At 52.8% G+C, this 24570-nt stretch overlaps 1 protein-coding gene across 5 annotated transcripts in view; it reads right to left on the bottom strand.

Annotated features, from left to right (window-relative positions):
* Positions 1-275: 275 nt before the first annotated feature.
* The window catches only part of MYRF (myelin regulatory factor), a 43703-nt gene continuing 19408 nt past the window's right edge, over positions 276-24570 (bottom strand). Inside the window, exons 4-27 of one of the 5 annotated variants that reach the window (XM_056492431.1) lie at positions 22968-23029; positions 20353-20674; positions 19881-20053; positions 19260-19383; positions 14301-14496; positions 13636-13712; positions 13044-13154; positions 12693-12783; positions 11691-11891; positions 10972-11080; positions 10311-10420; positions 9696-9856; positions 9209-9281; positions 8575-8663; positions 8192-8260; positions 7619-7699; positions 6388-6473; positions 6125-6286; positions 5209-5487; positions 5026-5113; positions 4641-4715; positions 4418-4520; positions 3838-3912; positions 276-3646 (exon numbers count right to left, since the gene is read on the bottom strand). In XM_056492431.1, the coding sequence (XP_056348406.1) occupies positions 3560-3646; positions 3838-3912; positions 4418-4520; positions 4641-4715; positions 5026-5113; positions 5209-5487; positions 6125-6286; positions 6388-6473; positions 7619-7699; positions 8192-8260; positions 8575-8663; positions 9209-9281; positions 9696-9856; positions 10311-10420; positions 10972-11080; positions 11691-11891; positions 12693-12783; positions 13044-13154; positions 13636-13712; positions 14301-14496; positions 19260-19383; positions 19881-20053; positions 20353-20674; positions 22968-23029 (3004 nt within the window). In that variant the 3' untranslated portion in view covers positions 276-3559. The other 4 variants (XM_056492428.1, XM_056492429.1, XM_056492427.1 and 1 more) reach the window with 4 other exon arrangements.

Below are 24570 nucleotides of genomic sequence, written 5' to 3'. Positions count from 1 at the left end.
ATTTTAACCTTTCTTTTTTCTCTTTATTATTTTTAACCTTTATTTTCTCTCTTTATTTTCTTTACTTTTCTCTTCCCTTCATTTCCCCTTCCTAATTTCTTTCCCCTTTCTTTCTTTTTCCTCCTTCCTTTCTCCTTCCTATCCCCATTCCAAAGAACTGGGCATATCCAGAAACTTTCACTGACTAAAGACCTGGAATTTCCTCCATCACATGGTTTTGCAGCCATTCACCTGAGTTATTCCCTGGGAAGGGAGGAAAACACCAGGAGCCATCCTTGGATACAAAGCAGTATTTTTATATTTTATTCATATGGGCACATTTACCTCCAGCATAAAACAAAGTCTAAATAAGCAAAACAAAACAACAAAAAAAAAAAAAAATCCGGCGACTCAGCTCTCAAATTCAGCAAAATATAAATATAATTCAGGAAGAAAAGAGGGAAACCACGTTTGTTCCCCACAAATAAAAACCAGAAATCAATAATAACCTGCTACAAATGCAACTCTACGAACTGGCTGGCAAAATACAGTGATTAAAGCTGTGGCAGCAACATTTAAACCAACAAAATTAGTGCTTTACGTGGTGGTTTTTTTCCTTAATTCTTCCAGTGGTGCCATAGTCTCTATTTACAGGCTTTAAGCTCCAACAGTAGGACAGAAGAGTAGGGAATTTGCTTTTGAAACAATTCCCAAACAGCCGTTCTCCATCCTTTTGTCTTCCTTCCTGCCAAGAATGTCTCTTTGCCGCGGGATGGGGAGGTCGGCTCTGAATTCCCTCCTTCCCACGCAGGGAAAGGCCTGATTGTGAACTCTCTTGGTACTGATTAGGGACAGGAAAGGGGCAGAGATGCGTTTTGGGGGGAAAATCCTTGCAGACAGCTGGAAGCAATTCCATGACTCCTTCATTTTGTAATTCTGAACCCCTTCGGAGCTTGTTGCTGCCTCGCTGGGAAGTGGCCGATGGATGATTTTTATCGTGGAATCCTGGAATGGTTTGGGTGGGAAGGGACCTTAAAGTCATTCAATCCCACTCCTGCCATGGGCAGGGACACCTTCCACTGGTCCAGGCAGCTCCAAACCCATCCAACCTGTCCTGGAACACTTCCAGGGATGGAACATCCAAAACTTCTCTGGGCAACCTGTGCCACTTTAAGACATAAGGTACTATTGACACTAAAAACTTCATCCTGAATCCCTGTCCTCTGCTGATCCCAGGGATTGCTGCCAGCTCCATGTGGGTAGGGCTGGCTTTAGCACTACAGGAATTGCCACACCTCAGTTAAACCACCCAGGCACCATTTTTGAGGCAGCATTTGGGAATATATGTGGGAAAACACTGTTCCCTGGGGCTGTTCCATAAGGAAAAAGGCACTAGAGATGTTTCCAAGCCCTCAGGCACTTGGTTTGTTGGGGATCTCCCTAAATCCCATGGCCGAGCGTCCTGGGGACACCTGAGAGATCCCAGCTCCTCCTGGGCCACCACTGATTGATTCCTTCCCTCAGGAGTGGGGTGGGATGTACTGGGGTGTTTTGGCTGAGGGGAGGGGGGTGATTGCAGGCTCCGGCCTCCCCAACATTCCCTGTTTCCTCTTCATGGGGCTTTTATCCCAGCTTGGTATCACTCACCTGAGGAAGGACGGGCCAGCCTGGGCCACTGATTGCCAAGGGGACAATAAACCTGCCAAGGAAGTCACTTCCCAGTTTAAAACCAGGAAAAACCACTCAGGGCAGGTGGAGGGAAGAGCACTCAGCTACATCCAGGTGTTTCCTTCCCAATTTCAGAGAAAAACAGAGAATCCTGCTGAGCATGGAGCCCCCCTGCTTGTGCAGAGCTATTCCCAAGCCTTGGGACATCCTGTTGTCCCACCAAGCTTCCCAAAACTTTTGGGAAGTTTTTGGAAGCGTTTTTTCAACTGCTTGGCTGCTCAGAATTCCCTGCTTGCCCACTATTCCCTGCTTCCCAGGAGTCAGTGGATTTTAATTACTATCATTCAGCATTTCCAGGCCTTGAAACCTCCCTACAAAGAGCTTTTGGGGGCAGATGCCAAACCCAAGTGACATTACCAGGAATTTTAGAGCTGCTTTGTTGGGATAAGCTCAGGAGGAGGATGATGGGGGATAAATGGATGATGATAAAACCAGATGTGCCCAGGAACCATCACTTTACCTGGATAAAACCCATCTTTGTTTTTCCAGAGCAGCTTCAGAGTGTCCTTAGGATCAGCATGCAGCTATCCCCTTAACTTGTTTCCCCAGGGAAATCCATCTTGGAATAACCTGGAGGTGGCTGAGCCTCCAGGAATGCAGACAACTCCTTGGTAGCACGAGGAGCAGGACGGGGAGGAGGAAGCACAGGGAGCCACTTGGCTTTCCCACAGGACACATGTGGCTCAAGGGGGCCAGAAGGAAATTCCTGTTTTTTTTACGGCTTAAACCCCACAAGAATTCAGTAGTTTAGCAAGTTAAGGACTTGTAACAGTAAAATATCCCAAATCCCCCCAGTGTGACTCTGTGAGGGCAGGGACAGCCTGCAGCTGCTGCCATCCCAGCTTTTGGGAGAACACCACCCCTCTCCCGAGGCAGAGATCCTGCCTGGACACAGATCCTGACATTCCCAGGGACTCAGCCTTGCCCTGCAGGGCTTTGCCAGTGCTGCACATCTGGGCAGAGGTTGGCATTGGCTCCAGAGCCGACCAGGCAGCTCCGCACACGCCGCTTCCAAGTGGATAAAAACGGATCCCACCACACTTAATGTGGCTAAGTCCCGGTCATTTGTCACCCCTGGCTTGGGGACAAGCATCCCCAGGTGTGGCATGGCCTCAGCAGCAGCTTGAGTGCGGGTTTTATCCATCCAGACCTGGATATCCCACACGGATATGGGATTTAAGAGCACAAAGAAGAGGGGGGATGATATCGAAGCTGCTCCTTCTCTGGTTGTTCCTAGAGGAATGTGTCCATTGGCAGGTCCAGGAGTCCCTGGGAAGTCTGTGGGAAGTGGCCCTGGGCCAAGCAGAACAAACAGCAACTCCAGTGTACGACTTCCAGTAGGTCCAGGCACAGCCATCCTTTCCAGGCCAAACTCCAGCTTTTGGCTCTTGGAAAGGGCTCCAGTGTTGAAGCAATTCCAGTGTTGTGAAGAACTTATGTGGGACATTTGGGAGCACCGGGATGGGGCTCCTGTCCATGGAAGGAGAATCCCTCTGTCACGTGGCAGAGCTGTCCACGCTCAGTCTGGTGTCATGCTTCCAAATCCAGTGTTGGAAGGGAAGGGGGAAGTGATGGAGGACACAAACATCCCCTAAGGGAAGGAGAGGGATGTGGGATGCTGGAATTGGTGCAAGGTCCCCCCCTGGAGCCACCACAGGGCTGGTGGTGGCTTTTAGGTCCTGTGTGTGCTGAGCTTCATTGTCTTCAGCCAGCACCATTCCAGCTCCAGAGCTGCCGCAGGACACAGGGATGAGGTGGGGCTGGGAGCCAGTGGAGCAGGGAATTCGGGAGGCTCCCAGTGGCACCAGTTCCCCTCCTGTCTCCGAGCAGAGGGCACTGGTGCTGCCAGGACTCACTCACAGAGCCAGTAGAACTGGAAGTAATAGTCAGTGAAGAGGTGTCCCAGCTGCTCCAGGGAAGTGCTGCAGTCGGCTTGGCCCTGGGAATGGGAAAAGCAGCTTAGAGAGGGTGGAATTCTGCCTGGATTTTGAGCTGAGGCAGGGACAAATCATCCTCCTGCCACCCACAGGACTGTGGGAAGCTCTTGGTACTAAATCTGCATTTCCCACATTTCACAGATCCCCCATTTTTCTCCTTCCACGTGTCCCTGGACAAGCGGCAGGTACTCACCGGCTGCGCCACTCGGAAGTGGTAGGAAAACTCGCGGAAGGACAGCATCACCAGGGGCCAGCGGTGCGTGGTGTCCTGGGGAAGGAAGGGGAAGAGCTGGGATGAATCAGGGATGAGCTTGGGGGATGTTCTCCAGGCCAGATCTGTGAGGAGATCCACACTGCTGGCAAGTGAACCTATGGATGTTTCCCGTAACACAAGTGGGATGAGGAAGGGCTCTGAGAGCTGGGGGAGCTCAGCCTGGAGAAAAGGAAGCTCTGGAAAGAGCTTCTGGCTCTGCACAACTCACTGTTGGGAGAGGGCAGCCAGGTGGAATCAGCAAACAGGGAACAATGGACAGGATGAGAGGAAACGGCCTCAAGCTGTGCCAGGGGAGGTTTAAGTTGGATATTCGAGAAAATTCCTTCATGGGAAGGGCTGCCCAGGACAGCAGTGGAGTCCCCATTCCTGGAGGGATTTAAAAGCCATGTGGATGTGGCACTTGGGGACATGGTGGCCTTGGCAGTGCTGGGGGAATGGTTGGACTTTTCCAACCTCCATGATTCCACGTGTATTTTGTGAGCTGTGCCCTTCTCCCTACCTGTGCATCTGTGGAGTCAGTGGAGCTGTTCCCGCTCACAGCATCCTGGCAGGGATCACTGGAGACAAGGCCACAGAGGGAGATGGACACAGCGGAGGAGGAGCTGGGAAGAGAGGACAACATGAGAGCCTGGAAGGGGGAACGTGTCCCTTTCCCATGGAGACACCATTGCTACATCAGCCACTCCAGAGCCTCCCAAAGGACATGATCCATGGGCACTCACTTCATCTCCAGGGTCAGGTTGGTGTTCACGGCCGTCTGCTGGCTCACAGGGATGCGGTAGCTGAAATTCCCAGTCCTGGGAACACAGAGAGAGCATTAGATGTCACCAGGCTATGGGAAGGCCAGGACAGAACCCAAAATCCCTGACAGGCTGAGAACTCAGAGAGGAGAACTTCCTAATGTCCCAAGGACAAGCCCACCACCAAACACAACCCCTGAGGGAGAGATGGGAGTGGCTCCTCTTCCCATGGAGCAGCATGGGGTGATGGCAGGAAACACCCAAGAAAATCTTGGGAAAACTTCCAGATTTTCCTATTTGCTGCTGCCACAGTGCTGCTGCCACCCAAGTGCCACCAAGGTGCCACCAGCCCACCCTTCCCGCTCACCTGCAGGCGTCGGCAGCGGCGCAGTACTGGGAATGGATGGCCAGGTTGATCTCCAGGATCCGGATGGATTGCAGCACCGGGCTCGGCCCTGCCAGGGAGAGAACAGGATGTGTAGGAACAGCAGAGGGTGGAAAACCCGTTGAAAGCATGTGCTGGAAGGGCAAGAAGATGGGATGCACGTACTGTCCGTGCCGGGCTGCTCCGTGCGGGGCCGCTCGCTCACCGGCTGCCGGAGGCTGCGCTGCTGCCGGGAGCTGCTGCGGGAGAGCGAGAGGTTGGAGATGTACTTGGATTTGCCCTGGATGTGGGAGAAGGGGGAGGAGGGGCTGGCATTGGGGCTGCCGAAGCTCTGAGACCTGTCAGGAGTCTTTGGCCACTTGGTGTAGGAGGTGGATTTCCCGGTGATGCCCCTGGATTTGGCTTTGATATTTGTCACTGGCAGGAGGGAGGGCTGGCTTTGGTCTGCGGAAAAATTGGAGAGAAGGTTGTGCTGAGAGGCAGAGAGAGGCTGGGATTGCCCTGTCCCCATGTCACCTCCTGATGCTTCCCAGGTTGCCCAGAGAAGCTGTGGCTGCCCCATCCCTGGAAGTGTTCCAGGTCAGGTTGGATGGGGTTTGGATCAACCTGGGACAGTGGAAGGTTCTCGGCAGGGAACTGGATGGGCTTTAAGATCCCTTCTGACCCAAAGCATTCCAGGATTCTGTGCTTCCATTCCCTCTGACAGAGCTGGTGATGGAATGAGGAGGGAATGGGCTCAGACCTCAAGGTAGGGCTGCTGAGGTGAGCTGTGCCTGATGAAGATTCCCATTACTTTTTGCTGGTAACATGGGAAGCTCCAAATCCTTTCCAGCCCCCACATTCCCCTAACAACAGGATCCAAACTGCACCACATGGGCAGAGAAGGGTATAAAAGTATATATCCAAGGTTAAGGATAGAAAGCTTCCAGAGGAGTGGAATGAAGCACCTGGAGGGGGGAGAGAGAGCTGGAATTGCTCATCCTGGAGGATACCTTCTCAGAAGGAGCAGGGGCAGGGGACACAAAGTGACACAAACCTTGGAGATGTCCCAGAACTTCTGGGAATCTGGGCTGGCCCTCACCTGTCCGGTTGGTGGCATGGGCAGGGCTGGTCTCTGAGGGGACAACGGAGGAGATGCCAGTGGGAGCAGCGGAGCAGCACGTGGAAAAACAGGGAGGGCTGAAACAGGCCAGCACACCGCGACCGGGAATGCCAAGGGCTACTCCATGCCCCTCATCCAGAACTGCAGGGACACAGGGAATAAGTCAAGGGATGGAATGGGAGCAGCACCCGGTGTCCTGCAGCCCTTCCATGAAACCAGAGCCATCCCAATCCATCACCCACCGTGCTGTGGGGGGCTCCTGCTGCTGGCTCCGTTGGATGCGGCTGTGGATCGCACTGTCTGCGTCTTGTCAATGTTCTGGCTTGACCTGGAATGCAGGAAAAGATGCTGGAAACCTCCTGGATGTGGACAATGGTGTCACTTGTAGGTGGGGAGAGAAGTGGCTGCAGCAGGAGGATGGGAAGAGGGACATGGAGTAAGTGGAGATGTGGAGGAGAACAGAGTGATCTGGGAAAGGCAGGAGAAAGGCACATGAGCCATGAAGACAGCAAGGAGAGCTCAGAAATTCCACAGGGAATCGTGTGGCAGTTCCATGTCTGGCAGGGAAAAGTCCCAGCTGGTTCAGAGGACACCAGCAACCCTCCTGGAACATGCTGGAATAGGGTGCACATGGCAGATTTGACTCCCATCAGGAATCTCCCAGGTGGATTCAGGTGCTCAGGAATCAACAGGCTCCAAGCTCTCACCATTCCCTAAGGAATGTGCCCCTTATCCCTTGAAGACAGACTATTTCTCATCTTGTTCCTTAGAAATACACACAATCCACCCCCACGCAATTCATGCCATGGAATTTCAGGTGTTTCACTGCAGTTATCCAAGACCTGAGCTGAGGACACCACAGGCATCTCCTGAGGGTAAGGAAGATGCGAAAGGGAGGGAATCTTTCTCCCAGGTCTGCAGAACAAGGAGTACTTTCTGGACACCTGTGTCCATGTCTTACCTGTCCCTGAGCATCGCTCCAGGTTTCTGTGGGATTAACGGAGTGTCACTCATTCAGAGGAATTAAAAACCCACTTTGTCATCTCCAATATTTATCTAATTACAGGGATTTCTTTTCCAGGTGAAAGGAGACTCAACACCAGTCTCTCAAAGGGAATGTGGGCACAAGCCTCTGGAGCTTCACCTTCATCTGTCTAAATCCAACCCCTATCCTCATGTTCCTCCACTGCATCCCTTTTCCTTACACAGCTTTATCTTGCTCCTGTTCTTCCTGCAGGATGCAATTTTTTTATTTAACCTTTGATTAATTGATTTTTCCATCTCCTACTCCTAATTTTCCTTCCCTGACAAGATCCATAACCCTTCCTCCTGGAATCCCACTGGAAGTCTCACATCCCTTTCTCTTTTTTCAGTTTCTTGGTCTTTCATGGTGCAGGAAAAGAAAAAAAAGAGGCATCAAGAGAAGGGAAGGAGGAAGGAATTAAATAATGAAATAATGAAACAGTCACATACCGTGGACACAGAGCGACCGGAATTCCGGGACCCCCGTGCCGAAAGAGGGCCAGGAGACAGGCAGTGGGTACAGCAAAGTAGCTACAGGACAGTGCAGGGACACAGGGAGAACAAGAAAGTGGGAAGATGACCAGGAGGACAGGGAATGAAAGTGGATATGGGAGATAATGGGAAGGAAAAGACAAAAATGGGGAAATGAAGACAAAGTGGAAGGAAAATGGGTTGGATGAGAGATGTAAGGAGGAGAGGAGGGAAAAAAATGGGAGAGGGAAAAGAGAGGGAGAAAAAGAGACTCAGATTATCAGGTTACACGAGCTTCCAAAGCTGATCCAGCCCTGCTGTAGCAGCGGGATGAGGCTACTTTAGTCCAGCTGGAGGCATCCAAGGAACATTCAGCACATCCTAACAGGACATTCTCTTTTCCTTCTCTGTTTCTCACTTCTTGCTCCAGATAACTCAACCACCATCAGACTGGGACGTGTGGCTGTGCTTGGCAGGGTTTGCAGCTCTGGAATTGTGCTCCAGCCTCTCCCAGGTGACCTCATCCCTCCCAGCCATTCCTGAAATACCCACCCATCGATGTCCACGAGATCCTCCTCGCTGCGCAGGCTCAGCACGTAGAGCGTGGACATGGACACCACGCTGGAAAAGAGAGAAGGGCAGGATGAGGAGGAGCAGGGAGCAGGGATACAGTGTGGGATCAATCTGCTTCCACAGGATTCCATCCCAGGAGAGATGGATGTCCCAGCCCTGGAAGCACAAGAGGCCAGGCTGGAGCAACCTGGGATAGTGGAAGTTCCCAGCCCATGGCAGGTGGTTGGAACCAGATAAACTTTACAGTCTCTTCCAACCCAAAGCATCCCAGGATTCTCTGAAGAAGCCACAGATCCACAGCCCCTCGCTGCACACCCCATGGAGGGATGAGCTGATGCAGCAGCCCAGGAGTGGGATCTCACCTGAATGCCATGATGATGACCAGGGCAATGATGGTGCCCTGAAGGAAGCGCTGGCTGATGCAGGCCTGCTCCGGGACAACCGACGGAGACTGCGAGGGAAAAAATCCTGGATCAGCTCAGGAGCCCCTGGATCAGCTCAGCTCCCTCACTGCTCTGGTCCTTGCACCCATCTCCCCCAGCCCCTCCTGAGCTCTCTTCCTGCCTCTCTGAAAATCCTGAACTCCACAAGTTTAGAAGTCATTTAATGTTTCCATGAGGAGATAGAAAGGAAAATTTAGGTTGGAAAAGCCCTCTGGGATCATGGAGTCCAACCCTCCATGGTGGAGCTGGGCCAAGGCCAGCACTAATCCATGTCCCCAAGTGCCACGGCCATATGGTTTTTAAATCCCACCAGCAATGGAGACTCCACCACTGGAGCCCACTCCAGTGGTTGACGGCCCTTTCCATGAAGAAATTCTCCCTAATATCCAGCCTAGCCCTCCCCTGGCACAACCTGAGGCCGTTTCCTCTTGGATAAGGCAGGCAGGAGAGCCCAGTTTCCTGGCTCCAACCTCCTTCTAGGGATTTGTGGACAGTGAGGCTCTCCTTTTCTCCAGGCTGAGCCTTCTCTGCTCCTTTGGGATCCATCCCTTACCTTGCTGGTGACTTTGTGGGGTCTCTTTTTGTGGGGCACGCTTCCCGCCCGGCTGAACTGGCTCCCGGTTTGGCTGCAAGGAGAAAGGAGGAATGGAGCTGAGCTGGGCAGGGATAGCTCTCCAAGCCATTCCCAGGCAAAAATGGGATTTTTCTGGGAGACAAAAGACCTCTTTGTGGTGTGACAGTCACAAACCCTTTTGGTGCTTTGCCCCAAAACCAGCATAAGCAGGGTCAGGATGGAGATTTTGGAAGCATGGGAAACTGCCATGAGAAAGCCACTGACTTTAGGGAAACATGGAGGCCATTTCATCCTGGGTGTTGTTGGGCTGGTCCTGTGGGAATTCTAAACCTCCCCAATCTCAGCTCTTTAAATCCACTCCTGGCCAAGAGACACCAGCCAACATCCCACTCCTTCCTCATCTCCCTGTTCCCAATCTGAGCTGCCCTGGGATGAAAGGGGACATTCCCTGTGGCTCCATGGGTACCTGAAGGCTCCAGAGCTCACAGTTGACTTCATGCTGTCCAGCCTCTTCAGCTTGGCCAGCCTGTGGCTCCACCTTTCCAGCTCATCGATCCGTGTCTCCAGGTTATCTGTGAGTTTGCACAGCTCCTTCACGGCTCCCACGTTCTCCATGAAGATCCGCTCCTGCCAGGGAATCAGGCCAGCAGGTTGAGGCACTCCTGGGTCTGGATGATCCATGCCCTCCATGTGTGCCCTGGGAGACTGTCCCCTTGATTCCCATTGCAGCAAGCAGGCTGCCACAGGTTGGGAAAGGTCATGAAACCAGGTGCTCCAGGTTATCCTGACATAAGCACCTTATCTTATCTAGGAAGGGGAGATTAGGACTGGGAGCCTCCCTGCAGGAAGCTGCCAGCAAGGAGCCCTTCCCAAAGGAGATGCTGCCAAATTTCACCAGCACCAGGCTGGTTCCTCCCTGCTGATGTCCGATATCCACCCAGGGCTGCTCCTGATTTCTGGAAGATCAGCCAGGTCTGAAACTCATTTGGGAGCTTTTCCCAGGCATCACACTTTCCATCCTCCATATCCAGCTCCACAATTCCCTCAAGCCAGGCTCCCCGGCCTCCTGGCTGCTACCAACCTTGTTCACCACCAGGAAGTTCTCCAGGGTTTTCCCATTGGAAAAGACCAGGTCCCCAGTGTCTTTGACAGCTTCTGGGAGGATCTCCTTCACTTCCTGAGCAATGACACCTGTGTGGAGATGGAACAGTGGGATGGGATGGGATGGGATGGGATGGGATGGGATGGGATGGGATGGGATGGGATGGGATGGGATGGGATGGGATGGGATGCGATGGGATGCGATGGGATGGGATGATCCTGCACACCCTGGACATGCTGGGAGTGACACCAGGGGTGTCCCCTCCTCATTCCAAGCTGTGCAGAGCTCCTTGAGGACCCCTGAAGGGCAAAGGATGGTCAGACAAGGCTCCTCCCCAAATTCTATGGATAGGGATCATCACCCCACCATAGTGTACCTGGAGAAACCCTCTCCCAGTGGGAAGTGCCACCTTCTCTACCACTCACTAAAGAGGGAATTTCACTAGATTCCTTAATTTGGGAGGTGAGAAGGCTCCTCTCACCAACTTCTTCAGGCCAACTGCACACCTGGGGGGCTGCCCTGGAACAGAGCTGAGTACAGCCCCTGGGAAAGGCAGAGAGTTCCTGAGGGACATTCCTGTGTCAGAGGTGTATTCCCATGGGACATTGCTGGCTGACAGGTATATTGCTATGGGATGTACCTGTCTCAGAGGTGCTGTCAATGCCCACTGTGGCTGCAAACTCGGGTTTGTAGTTGTAGTGCACCAGCCTCATCCTGGAGATCCGCTTCAGCTGCTCCGTGGTGTCCACCTGGGACAAAACAGGCACACTGAATTCCCAAGGGGATACTGCTTCTCAAATCCTCACCACTCTGCATCCAAGCAGGACAACTCACTATGGCCCATGAGAATTCCTCTGGGAGATAGCCCTGAACCCTGCCCAGAGCAGCCATAAGGACAAAGAGCGGGGTTAATATCCAGGTCGGAACAAGATTCTTGGACAGGGCAATCAGGAGACTGAGTCTCCTTGCAGAACCAGACACAGGGGAGAGACAGCTCCCAAAAATAGGTGACATGATTATATCCAGCTTTTCTGGACAGGCAAATCCAGCTGAGAGGAATTCAGAGCAGAGCCAAGCCTCTCACCCAGGCTCTGGCAAGGCCCGGTGTGGTACCAGCCATATTGACATTTTTTCCACTTGTTCTCCACCTTTTTCCCACTGTTTGCTACTTCTGGCTAACACTGGAAGAGTCAATATTCCCTAAGACACGGTGTTGGGACAGAAAGAATCCTAAGGCACTAGGATGCTCTACAGCCATAGGATCACGGAATACCCTGAGCTGGAAGGGACTCACAAAAACCACTGGGGTTCCTCAGGCTGCTGGTGACCCCAAGCCCGCCGTGTTTCCCAGGCCCTCACCTCCTGGATGTCGTCCTTCACTCGGGCATCCGAAGGGTGCATCAGGGAGCCCATGACCTTGACGTTGCCGTGCACCACCAGGGCCTCGTCCGGCCGGTCCGTGTTGATCCCCACGCGGCCGTGGTGGAACACGGTGTCCGGCAGCTGCGCCCGCTGCCACAGCACGTCGCTGTCGCTCTCAAACTGCCCCGGGTTGGAAGCCTGCGGAGGAACGGGAAAGCAGGGGCTCACTGGAAGGCAGGCGGGAGGGGAATGCTCGTCTCCCTCTCCCTAAAGGAACAGCCTCTTCCTTCAGCTGTTATCCCAGCTATCAGTGTTCCAGACACTCAGCAGCAGGAGACTACGTGACATGGATGATACTCCTGGGTCCCAAATTCAGGGAATTCCAGGCTGCCGGCAATCCCCTGAAATTCTGCACTGGGCATCCTGGAGGCTGCCTAATCCATCATGGACTTCTTGTTTGAGGTCCCAGTTTGGGTTTTACTACTTGCTTTTATGTTTTGGAGCTGAGTGCTCCAGCAAAACCCTGGGAGAGCCTGGGAATGCTGCCTTGCTTTTCCCACTCCTCTGCCTTAGTACATGAAAAGGTGATGTTCTGGGAAAGTGCCCAGTTTTCCTGCATGTTCTTGTTCCTGCTGCAGAGTTCCAACAACACCCTTCCCTCGTTCCCAACAAATCTACTGGACACTGATCTCATTTGGAGAATGGGATTCCTTCCTTATCCTGTAACAGGTTCTTAAACCAGGTATGGAAAGTTTGAAGCCAATTGTGGACAGGGAAAGCTGCAACAAGGCAGGGAGAGTCTAGAGGAGGCGGGAAAGGTGGGAAATCAAGTTTGGAAAAAACCCCTAAGAAATCAAAGCCAACCCAACACCACCACCACATTCACCACTAAACCACGACCCCCAGGTCGCCACATCCACACATTTCCTGAATGTGGGAAACAGCCCAGGATGGTGCAGCAAAGCAGAGTGGGGACAGAGGGAGAGGACAGGGATTTACCCGGACGATGATCCGCTCGGAGATGTGAGCTGCCAGCGTGTAGTTCTGGTTCTGGGCATGTGCCTGCAGGGCCACCACCAGCATGAAGTACCTGTGGAGGGACACAGCTCAGGGACACATTCTGTGCTGGGAAGAGCCAGATTTCCATCCCCTCTGGAGCACTGGGCACCAGAGCAGGCTCGCAGCACCCCCTCTCAAGCTGGGTGTCCCCAGCTCCTCCCAGAGCAGGAAAACCGTTCTGGTGTCCACAATTCAGGCCCTATTCCCACAGCCCATTCCAGCCACTCTGGGACAGGCAGATCCACAGGATTCTCAGGATGTTCTGGAGGAGGCTCCTGTGTCCTCCCTCACCTCTGGTCTGGGTTGGGTTTGCCTTTTTTCCTCATGTTGTTGGCCGTGGTCTCGCTGAAGTGCAGCCGCCCCACGGTGACCTTGGTGACCTGCTCCGGGGGCAGGTTCACCCTGGAAGGAAAGGAAAACAAAAGAATGAGTGAGGATGGTGGCTGTCTGGGAATGGTGCCTATCTTTTCCCACTCCTCTCCTATCTCTTCCTTCCTAAGGTGGGAAGTACACAGTTTTCCAGCATCTGGAGGCCTCGAACCCAACAACACTCTTCCCTCATTCCCAGCTGGACACTGGTCCAATCTTGGGACCTGCAACACACTCTTCATGCACTGAGGCTGCTGTGAGGAACCAGGTATGGAGAGGCTGGAGCCACAACCTGGAGGGGAGGGCTTTTTTGGGAATGGCCATCATCTGGCCTGCCCCACCATGGCTGGTCTGTGAACTGGGAATGCAGGGAGAGGAAAACGGAGAAAACTGGAGAGTGTAACACCCACACAGTGGAGTGGAAGACCTCCAACTCCACCACCTCCCCACCTTCTCCTGCTGTTGCTCATTCCCTGGACTCACAGGATGCTCATTCCCACGTGGACACACTCACGTGACGGGGTTGAAGGGCCGTTTGCTGCGGTCTGACTGCGACTGCTCGATGTTGATGGACTGGTTCAAGGCCTCCAGCTGGAGAGAAGGATTTGGGAATGTGGCACAGAGCACAGAGACCTTCCCCACCCCACCTCCTCCTTCCCAGCTCTCTGCCCACTCTTCCATGCCTGGGTACATCCAACTCTGAACACCCAGCCTGAGTGTGGGCATTGTCCAAGTGTCAAAAAAGCTGAGGGTGGAAGGATCTTCCTGAAGTGCCTTTATCCCTCTGGAGTCAAAGGAAGCAATCCTGAAGATAGCCAGACGGAGCCCAGCTTAGGACTTGTATTTCAATGGGCTCAAGGGATGTTTAGATTGGATATAAGGGAAAATTCCTTCATGGAAAGGGTGGTCAGACATTGAAACAGGCTGCCCAGGGGGAGGGATTTAAAAGCTGTGTGGATATGGCTCTTCGGGACATGGATTAGTGGTGGCCTTGGCAGTGCTGGGAAGAAGGGCTGGACTCCATGATCCTAGAGGGCTTTTCCACCTTAACCACTTCCATGATTCTGTGATTCCACACATCCCTCTACAACATGAAGAGGTGGTGTCACCTGCTCCCAGCCACCTCCCAACCCCTCTTTTCCCAGCTGGGTTCACCACGGTCCCTCAGCTCCCGCTCACCTTCACTCCGTGCAGCTTCAGGTAGAAGCACTCCAAGGGTTTCAGGCCCTCGGGGGTCTTCACGTACTTGGGATCGCCGAGCATCCCAATGTAGACGGTGACCTGGAAGTGGTTCTTCTTCTGGCACACGAAGGCGTCGTCTCCCACCGAGAAGTTGAAGCCCTTGTCGGCATCCACGCGGTATGTGAGCATCGGGCTGGGAAGAGGGAGCAGGTGAGAACAGGAATTCCCCACAGAAACTGTGGATACCCCATCCCTGGAAGTGTTCCATGCTCCAGGCTGGAGGGCTTTGGAGCAGGCTGGGCTGGTGGAAGGTGTCCCTGCTGATGGATCATCTGTAAGGTCCCTTCCGACCCACACCATTCTACGGCTCTTCCCATTCAACTGGGAATGAATGTGGAGTTCCCAAGTTCCAAAGTCTGTCCAAAGCCTGGAGCATCCCTTTAACATGGCTCACTGGGAGAAAGCAGCTCAGACTGACCCACACCTCGTGGCATTCCCAGGCTGTACCCCTGTATCCCCAGTTCCTGCTGGAATCACAACCACCTGCTCCAGCTGCTGTGGAAAAGCTCCCAAAGGACAGGTCTGGAGGAGCAGGAGGAGGGGTCCTGGCTGCTCCATGAACACACACCAGCTGGAAAGGTTTAATCTACATCTCCTTAATGGGCTGGTTTCCATGGGAATCAGGGAAATATGTGGCCTTTGCAGCGAGTCCGTTTTGCTCACCGTCCATAAAGCCCAGCCCTGGGCTGGTGGGCCCTCGGAAGGGGGGAAAGGAGCTCATCCCACAGAACACCCAAATCCCATTGCTTTTAATTAAGGAACAAGGCATGAGGTAAAAGGGGAGCTCAGCCCAGCCTTGGATCTTGGGCTTAAAAATTACGGAGCACTTCTCCCCCAGAACCAAACCACTTCTGACTTCCACCTCCAGAAAGACTGGGATGGGAGGTGGACAGACTGACAGTAAGGAATGTGGCAGAACTCAGGAGACTCTGGGAAGCAGGAGATAGGGATTGTTCACTGGTATCCCTCCTTTTTTTTTCTGGAATAAAACCATTCTCCCCCTGCAACCACCTGAGGAGTTAATGTGGGTGAGAGCTGGGGGTGATTCCAGGTTGCCATGAGTAATTCTGGGATGGCCACGAGGAACTGCTCGCTCCTCACGCCCCAGGGAGTTGGGAGTGCTGTGCCCTGCTCCAGACACAAATCAGGTGGTGGGAGCAGAGCACTACCTTAGCCCAGAGGCACGAGAGGAATTCCTCAGCCTCCTCCCAGCCTCAGCCCTGGATTCTCCATCTGGATATTCCGGACTGGGACACGCAGTGAAGCTGATCCAAGCACCCTCATCCCAAGGGGATCCAAGCAAAGCCATTCTCAGTTGTTTTTATGGCTCCTGAGTGTTCACCACTCTTCCCACTGTTTTTTTAACTGGCAAAGCCAAGGACAGGGAGGGTCTATCTAAACTTCCAGGCTATGGATGCTTCCCAAATGGGAAAACTGATGGCTGCTAAATGTGTGCTGACAGAGGGGAGACAGATGGGCACCCCCTCCTCTGCCTTCTGAAAATTCCAGGTCTTCCACCCCTTTCAGAGGTTCCTTATCACTGATTTTTCCATTTTCCCAATGGCTATCTCTGCACTGGGATTGAGAGGGAAGAAGCTGTTTTCCATGCTGGCTTTTCAGGGAGAGTGCAGGGGCCAAAGGGCAGTGTCAGGAATAAAAGGTCTAAGGTCAAATGGATTATTTGATCCCAAACATCCCCACTGACAGGGGTGGATTAAGGCAGGACAGAAGGGCAGGATCAGAGGAGGTTTTTCCCCATCCCAGTGAGGGTGAGGGGTTACAAACTCTGCATTGCATTGGGAATTTGGCCATTAGCAGGATGGCAGAGGGATGCTCATGTTCCCCCATTCCTTCCTTCCAGGTTTCCCCATATCTAAACCACTCCTAAGACATAATACTGGGAGACCCCTAATCCAAAGACATTCCCTGATTCCATGCATTCCCTGATTTCTTTTGCTTCCAAACTCCAGCTGAGCAGCAGGACACTGTCACCTCTCCCACACAATCCCACCTGTTTGTCCATACTCAGCTTCCCAGGACACATCCACGATCCAGCACCCAGTATCACATATCCCAAAACACATCCAGCAGGTCTGGACCACATCCCACTGCTCTGCACTCCCTTGGTGAGATCCAGGATGTGCAGCACAGCCAAGTTTGGAGCTGTTTCTCTGGACACTCCTCCCAGCCAATGGGTGCAACCCCAAAACCCAGGATTAGCCCCCAGAGAGCACCAGGTTGCTGGATGGGAAAAGAACAGCACCTTCCCAGTTTCCCAGTTCCCAGTTCCACAGCTCTGGCCTCAGCATGGAGGTGTTTCCATGAAGGGCTGCACTATTCCCAGCTGCCTTCCCTCAAGCTGGGAGAAGGAGGAGGGAGCTGGAATTTATCAGAACCTGCTGTCAGGGAGATGAATGGCTCCTTCTCCCAGGAGTAAATTAGGGAATTGCCCGGTTCCAGGCCTCTTTGGCTCCGCTGCTGGAAACCAGCTCATCCCTGGAAAAGTTCACTGAGTCTAAAACCACAAAATCAGAGCAAAAGGCCAAAAACATTGTATGTTATCCATAAAATTAATCCAGGGATTTCTGTCTCCTTCAACAACACAGATTCCTTGGCAAAACCTGAGACACAGGAAACTAATCCCTATCCCATCCCCTTATGGAACCTAATTTTTTGTGTGCAAGGGAGGAAAACATGGAATAGCATTAATTGTATTTTTTGCCCTGTAATCACTCCCAAGAATCTGGTAAGAACCTGGACAGCTTCCCATGCTCTCCCTCCTGCACCTCCTTTCTGGACTCTTTTCTTAGGATCAAGAGTAGGAAAAATCAGATAATTCAGATGATTCACATTCCTGAGGCTGTGAAAAGGTTTTGGGCACCTGGATCACAGGGAACTCAAACAGCACATCGAGACTGGGGACAGCTTCCAGCAGAAACCAGACTGGGAATAATTACAGATCTGGATATGAATGCTGCTTGTTTGCTGTGGACACCCAAAAGCAGAAAACCTGCCAAATTTAAATTAACCAACCTAAAAAACGCCATCATAGGAGCAAGGAAAGATGGAAATTTTCTTTGTGTTTCTCATAGATTATCCCAGGAAAGTGTTGCACCAGGAGAATGAAGGGATATTCCATTTAAAAAGAGATGGAGGTCCAGCTTGCACAGAAGCAAGGAAGAGTCCCCTGAGGTAATGTGGAGCTAAAAATTAATTAATCAACCTTTAACCCTTAATTCCACTCAAATCCAGCACCACAACAAAGCCCACGTGGCTTCCTCAAATCTCCATGGAGTCACCTCAATGGAATTTATTCCTTACACAACAGGATGATGACCTCAATGCCCCAGGAGTGGGTTTGCTCTGGCTTTTACCCCAAATCCTGAAAGCAGGAATTAGGGAAGTGGTCCAAAGATCCAAAGAGCAGGGCTGGTTTTGCAGGTGTTCTCCAGCAACTCCTCTGTGTCCAGCAGACAACATCATGCAGTTTGTCTCTGCCAATCCACCTGGGGACACCAGGGTGCAAGGAAAATCTCTGGAAGTGGGATAGAAATGCCTGGAAATGGCCTGGTACAAGCTGTGATGTGTTTGGGATGGAAAATCATTTTCCCAGAGCAGGAAGCAGCGAGAATGAAAAGGGAGGCTGGAAAACCAAAGGATAAGAGGTGACATGTCCAGACAGAGGTCAGAGGTGGTGGCAGCAGAATTCCTGCACGTGGAAGAGGGATTTGGGGGCAGGATCCTTGGGAGATGCTCAGCTTTCCCCATCCCACCATCCAGAGGGAGCAATGGTGGTGGAAAGCAGGGAAAGGTGCAGGATGGCTTTGGAGCTGCTGATATTCTTTTATGGAAATGGCTTGGTATACCAGAAGGAATTGTCTTCCCAAATTATCCTTCTCCTGCTGTGGCGTGGGAAAACAGCCATAGAGTGCAAAAGAGGCAACCAGAGAAACCACCATGAAAGATGGGATAAAGGCTGGATGAGCAGATTGGTGTGGGAAAGCTGGGACTGTCCTCACCCTTGGAACCCTTGGCTCCCATTCCCAGGCAAAGTATGATCATACTCCTGGGTTATCCACTGGAGCATTCCCTGCTCTGTGTCCCCCACAGGACTCCAGCTGGGAAAGAGGAGGGAGGGATTTGAGAGGGAACAGAGGGTCCCTGGGAGGTTCCTGGGAGCCATCCCACTGCTTGCCAGCTCTTTGTCACCTCCCAGGAATGCAGGGAGGATCCAGTGTGGTTTCCTCCTGAGCACTCCTCCTTCCCAGTCTGCTGTCTCCACCTTCTGCTGCCTCGACTCCCAGCCCACCTTCCCACTTCTCTCTTCCCTGTCTTGGTCATCCCAGCCTTCCTCTCTGGCCTGTCCACCACTTCCTAGATCTCCTAAATCCCTTTCCTCTCTCTCTCCTTCCTTCCTTCCTCTTCTGCCCCCTCAACCACTCCCATTCCTCCTCTTCCTCCAGCTCCTTTCCATGCTGCTCAAGTTGTCCTGAAGTGGCTGTGGATGACCTCCACCCACCCACCCTAGGAATTCCCAATTCTTAATTTAAAATCCAGGATTCTTGTAAACATAGGGAGGGGGAAAAGGTACTGCTGGTCCCAACTTTCTTCAGGACAAGGCTGGATTTGCCATGTTGAGCAAGGTCCGAGTGGCTGCGGAATTGTCACCAAAGCTGCTGAAATGCCTTCTGCTATCCCTTAATTATCCATAAAAAGTGTGGAGGAGTAACGTTCCTGGTAGGAAAGGGGCAGTGGGGAGCATTGCCTCCACCACAATGCCCAGCCCAGGGAGATCCTTATCCCATAACTCGAGTGGGATCCTCCCAACCCCAGCAGCTTGCCACTTGCACAAGGAATGTGAATCCCACTTTTTCCAGCAGTGAAGGAATTACTCACAGCTCCTTGTAGTTGGCATCGTACAGAGTTGCCCACTTGTTCTGCTGGTGTGGCTGCCACTTGATGGACTGGAAGTTGGGATCCAGGTAGGAGCCGTTCAGGCTGTCGTTATCCTGAATCAGGCCTGCAGAGAACATTAAAATGGATTAAATCCCAAATTTACTCACTGGGCTGAGTAACCAGAGGGGTGGGAGCCCAAGGAAGTGACAGGCACTGCCTGAAGCTTCCCTCCTGACTTCCAGGGCAGCTGTTGGAGCTGTTTCTCCAGACACTTCTCCCAGCCAAGGGGTGCAGCCCCAAAACCCCAGAGAGCAACAGGTTGCTGGATGGGAAAAGATCAGCACCTTCCCAGTTTCCCAGTTCCAAGGCTCTGGCCTCAGCATGGAGGTGTTTCCATGAAGGGCTGCACTATTCCCAGCTGCCTTCCCTCAAGCTGGGAGAAGGAGGATGGAGCAGGAATTTATCGGAGCCAAAGTATTTATCAGAATTTATCAGATTTTACCAGCATTTATCAGATCTAGGCCAGGGGTGAATCCCACAGGTTGGCAATATCTGGCAACCATCCTCTCTCATCTCACAGCCCTGGTGGGAGTGGGGCTGGAATTCAGGGAATGGGGGTACCTGGGGAGAGCGCAGCCGGCTGGTGCCAGGGAGGCGTCTGGACACGGTCGGGATTGAGCGGCACGGATCCCATCCCTGGCTCCTGCTTGATCAGCCCGTTGAGCATCTGGGCATTGAGGGTGTTGGGGGGAGACTCGGAGTGTTTCCTCTTCTTGGCGGGATGCACCGGGAGGCTGTGGATGCCGCAGGGAACGGAGAGTTGGGAGGTGACAATCCCACAGCCCGTGACAAGCGGGATCTCACACGGCAAACACAACATTCCCACACTGCTGAGTCTGGGTCACTCGTGTACTGAGCCACAGCTTTAATTCCACAGAATCCCACAATGGTTTGGGTTGGAAGAGACCCTAAAGCTCATCCAGTTCCATGCGCAGGGAACCTTCCACAGATTTCCCCTCGTTTGTTCCCACCACTGAACCCCTCACTTCAGGTGCCATTCCCACTCCCTCAGCCCTGCCCTTCCCAGCCTTACTCTGCTCCGTGCTGCTGGAGGAGCTGGTGCAGCATCTGGGATTGCTGGGCATGGTGCAGCTCGGCGGGCGCCATTCCCGGCCCGACGCCGTACGGAGGCATCAGGGGCTCGGCCTTCAGGAACATTTCCCGCTGCAGGCCGGGAAAGTGGGAATTGTGCTGTGGCTGGAGGGGGTGAGGGGGTGGTGGGGGCGGTGGGGGGGGACCCTGGAGGTGAGGGGGTGGAGGAGGAGGCGGCGGAGGAGGAGGAGGGTGCTCCAGGCGGGAAGGGGGAGTCATGTGACACATATTTTCGGGAGTCATGGTCCGGAGGAGGTGAGGATCTGGAAAGGGAGAAACAGCCAAAGTTAGGAGTGTCCTGATCCCAGGTCCAGCACTGACCCAGTTATCTTGGATTCTCAGGTTGAATGAGGCTTGGAAAATAACCTGGGCTAGGGAAAGTGTCCCTGACCGCGGCAGGGAGTCTTAAGGTCCTTTTCCACCCAAACCATTCCAAGATTCTACCAATTCCATGGGAGAAGAGTCAATAAAATTACCTGCATACCCCCAGCACTTCTAGGGAGAATTTCTGAGGGGGGCACTTTAAACATTTTAATGAAACCAGGAGGAGACTTTGATCCCTGAATTTAAATAAATAAAAAGAGACATTCAAATGCGATTCCACCTTTTCCTCCTCTATTTGGAAAGGGATACCAAAGCCATTCCATAATTAGGGTGGATTTGACTACACCAGCACCAACAGAAATGTCTGGGGTGTGGAGGGACATGCAAATCCATGTCCCTTCCTGCCCTGCTCCTCATCACCTCAACATTCCAGATCCACTCCCTTCCATGGGCAGGGACGCCTTCCACTGGACCCGGTTACTCCAAGCCCTGCCCAGCCTGGCCTTGAACACTTCCAGGGATGGGGCAGACAAAGCTTCTCCAGGAAATCAATCCCAGGGCCTCACTGCCCCCACAGAGAAGAATTCCTTCCCAATGTCCCTCTGGTAGTGAGAAGCCATCCCTCCCTGTCCTGGCATTCCATGCCCTTGACCAAAGTCCCTCTCCAGCCTCCTTTTTCTTCACCAGGACAAAGCTCATCTGCTTTTCCAGCCTTTCCCTGATATTTGCATCAACCTGTGCCTTCAGGTGTCCCCACAGGATGCTGCAATCCCAGCAGGAATGAGGGACTGACTCGGGATATGAGGAAACCGCAGGGGAGGAAGAGACAGTGACTTTGGTTTAAATGCAAGACAAAGCTTCTTCATGCTCCAATGTGGAAAACTGGCTGGAAAACTCATCCAGAGACTGGCAACCAAGGCAGGCACAGCCTCTGGGAGCACGGAGAGTGAGGCAGGGAAGGATCTGTTGGATCTTTCCAGGCTGAGCTGGATGGACTTTGGCCTCAGAACACCCAGGCAGGGGCTGAGTAACGAGGCCAAAGCGCTTGACCAGGAATGGGAAAACTCCTCCCGTCAGAAGGTCTGGAAAACTGGAATGTGTTTGTGCTGGGTCCTCCTGCTGAAGGCAGCCAGGGCAGGGCTGCTTCCACCCATCATCCTGCTCCCTTCCAAGGTTTTACGCTTCCTGTTGGGACCTCTCAGTGCCCAACCCCAGGCCTGCCTTTCTTTGGGAGCTGCCTCAGGGACAGCCCAGCCAAGGAGAGATAGGCAAGCGATGTGCTTGCCCCAAGGCATTCCCAAATCCAGGAAAAATCACGTCCAGGAATGCAATCCCAGCTTTGTGGGTGCCCTCCTGAGCCTCCTCTCCTTCCCAGCTGAGCTCTGAGCACTCCAAAGCCGTTCTCCCCATGGTGAGCAACCCGGCCTCTTTGTTATATTTAAGGAAGGGCCAGGAGGAATTCCAGGGATTTTTTTTAGCAAGATAAACAGAACTCTTGACCTCTTCCATCAAAAAAAAAAAAAAAAAGGAGCAGGCGCTGCTCCCGTTGGGGACTGGGCTGGAGCCTGGGGAAGAGGGTGCTCCTGCCGAGGGGGAAGGGAGACCCACACAACCTTCCCTTCTTCCTTCCCAAGGAGTTTTTCCATGGGACAACAGTGAAGGTCACCAGAGGGACCAAACAACCCTGGGTGGCTTTCCTGGGGGAAGCCGGGTCCTGGAGGGGGGTCTCAGCTCCCTGTGCCATTCCAGTGGGAGCGGAAGATCCTCAGGATCAGCTGGAGGGGAGGGAAAGGGCTGGGAAGGAACTTACTGGAGAATGGCGGGTTCATGGCTGCTTCCCAGAGGCAGGTTCCATGTCAGGGGCGCGCTCCCGCTCCGAGTTCCCGAGGCAGAGGGCAGGACCAGGGGGATGTCGGGCTCCACATCCCACCCCAACACGATCTCCCCGCTCCCCCTGACTCCCACCACGGATTCAGTGGCCGTGGATTCCCAGCTCGCCTCCTGTGCCGGTCCCTCTCCCCCTTCCCAAAGCCGGGAGCGGAACAATGGGCGAAAGCCGAGGGATATTTACTAACTGATAATCTCCCCACGTAGTGCAGCCGCCTGTTTTCTCCCGGCTGATAAAGACTGCAGAGCCAACCACTTCCACGGAATAAAGAGGGGGTGGATGCTGGATTTGGGGCTTGGATTAGGATTTTTTTTTCCCCCCTTCTCCCTTTCTGAAGCACTTACCATTCACCTGCTGAGGGGAGTAGGCTTCCGATCCGGAATCCGGGGGAGAGTCCGGCAAAGTGCTGTGGAGCAATGGGAAAAGAGAAAGGAAAGCCATTTAAACCCGGTGTCCAGCACAACCAAGAGATCCAAGTGGATGCAAGCACCATCCAGGATCTGGCAGGGGGATCCCAGGTGCACCCAACAGATTCTGGACACCCAGAGTGTGTCCAGCTGAGATTGTCATCACTGTCACTGTTTCCACTGGAGCTTGGGAATAGGGAAGTTTGTTGAGCTGACAGTGAGAATTCCAGGGAAAAGAAGCCAAAAAAATTTATCTGCTTCCCAGGGAAAAGTGTGCTTCCCATGGAAATGTCAGTAATCAAGCAGAATGCACAGAACTCTCTCCCCATCCTGAGAAGCTGTTCCAGGCCAGGCTGGAAAAGGCTTGGAGCAACTTGAGATAGTGGAAGGTGTCCCTACCCATGGCAGGCACTGGATGGGTTTTATGGTCCCTTCCCATCCAAACAATTCCATTACTATGAAATGGGAGGCTCTGTGGGACCTGGGAAGCCCATGGGATGGATTTTATCTGAGCAGCACCACAGCTCCTGCTGTATCCCACTGGATATATTTCAACATCACCAGGAGCAGGATTTGACTGTGAGACACAATCCAAAACACCAAGTGGGAGCTCCCAGCTGCTTTTTCCAGCACATCTATTGCTAGGGATGGCAGGACAGGGTCCTGTGTGGTGGCACAGCAGGGATAGGCAGAGAGACGACGGCACATCCCCATTTTCTACGGGAATTCTTTTCCATTCACCTATCCCACACCATCAGCTTTATGGATGTGAAACAAACCCAGACAAATCCCAGTGCTTCTTGGATGAAAGCCAGCCAAAAAGCAAATGAATTGGGGAGGAAAAGCACAGGACACACTGCTCCAACTCTGCTCCTGACAGCACCCACAATTCCAGCTGGGAACCAGGATACAGGATCTTCCTGAACCAGAGAAGCCCAAGGCCCATTAATTGGATTCTCCATGGGAAGTTGCAAGGAGCAGAGCCTGGAGAGGGATGAGGCAGGGTGACCCCAAAAAACCTCTCGCTATACTTCCTTCATCCTCCACCTTCCCTTGGAGCACTTTTCCATCATTCCCTTCCTATGCCTGGCTGGAGCATCTATTCCCAGCCTTACTTCCAGGCTCCTTGCCATGCAGTATCTAAGTTCATACTGTATTTCCTACAGATTTATCAGGATTTATGCAGCAGCAAGCCAAGTTTTGGCCACTCACAAAAGGGAAAAGCACAATTCAAGGAATCCAGGAGGCTGGAAAAGGTGGACACTGCAGAATTCCCACAGGGAAGTAGCACTGGATGTGCCAGTCCAACGGAAGGGTTTGTTGGTATCCACAACATTGCCCCCAAGCACATGATGTGCTTGGGCCAGGAAGTGGACTCCATTATCCTTGTCTGTCCTTTCCAGGATATTCCATGATTCTCCATGGGTAAAAGCCTAGTACAAGGGGGAAGAGTCATTCTGGGATGCTGCCATCAAAGCTCAGCAAAGCTCAGCTACATCCAAACAAGGTCTCAACCTCTGAATGCAAGGTGTGATCCTTA

Source organism: Oenanthe melanoleuca, chromosome 5 (assembly GCF_029582105.1).
Source record: "Oenanthe melanoleuca isolate GR-GAL-2019-014 chromosome 5, OMel1.0, whole genome shotgun sequence".
NCBI lineage: Eukaryota > Metazoa > Chordata > Aves > Passeriformes > Muscicapidae > Oenanthe > Oenanthe melanoleuca.
Note: the sequence above shows the minus strand (reverse complement) of the source record. Positions and strands in the feature narration are given on the sequence as shown.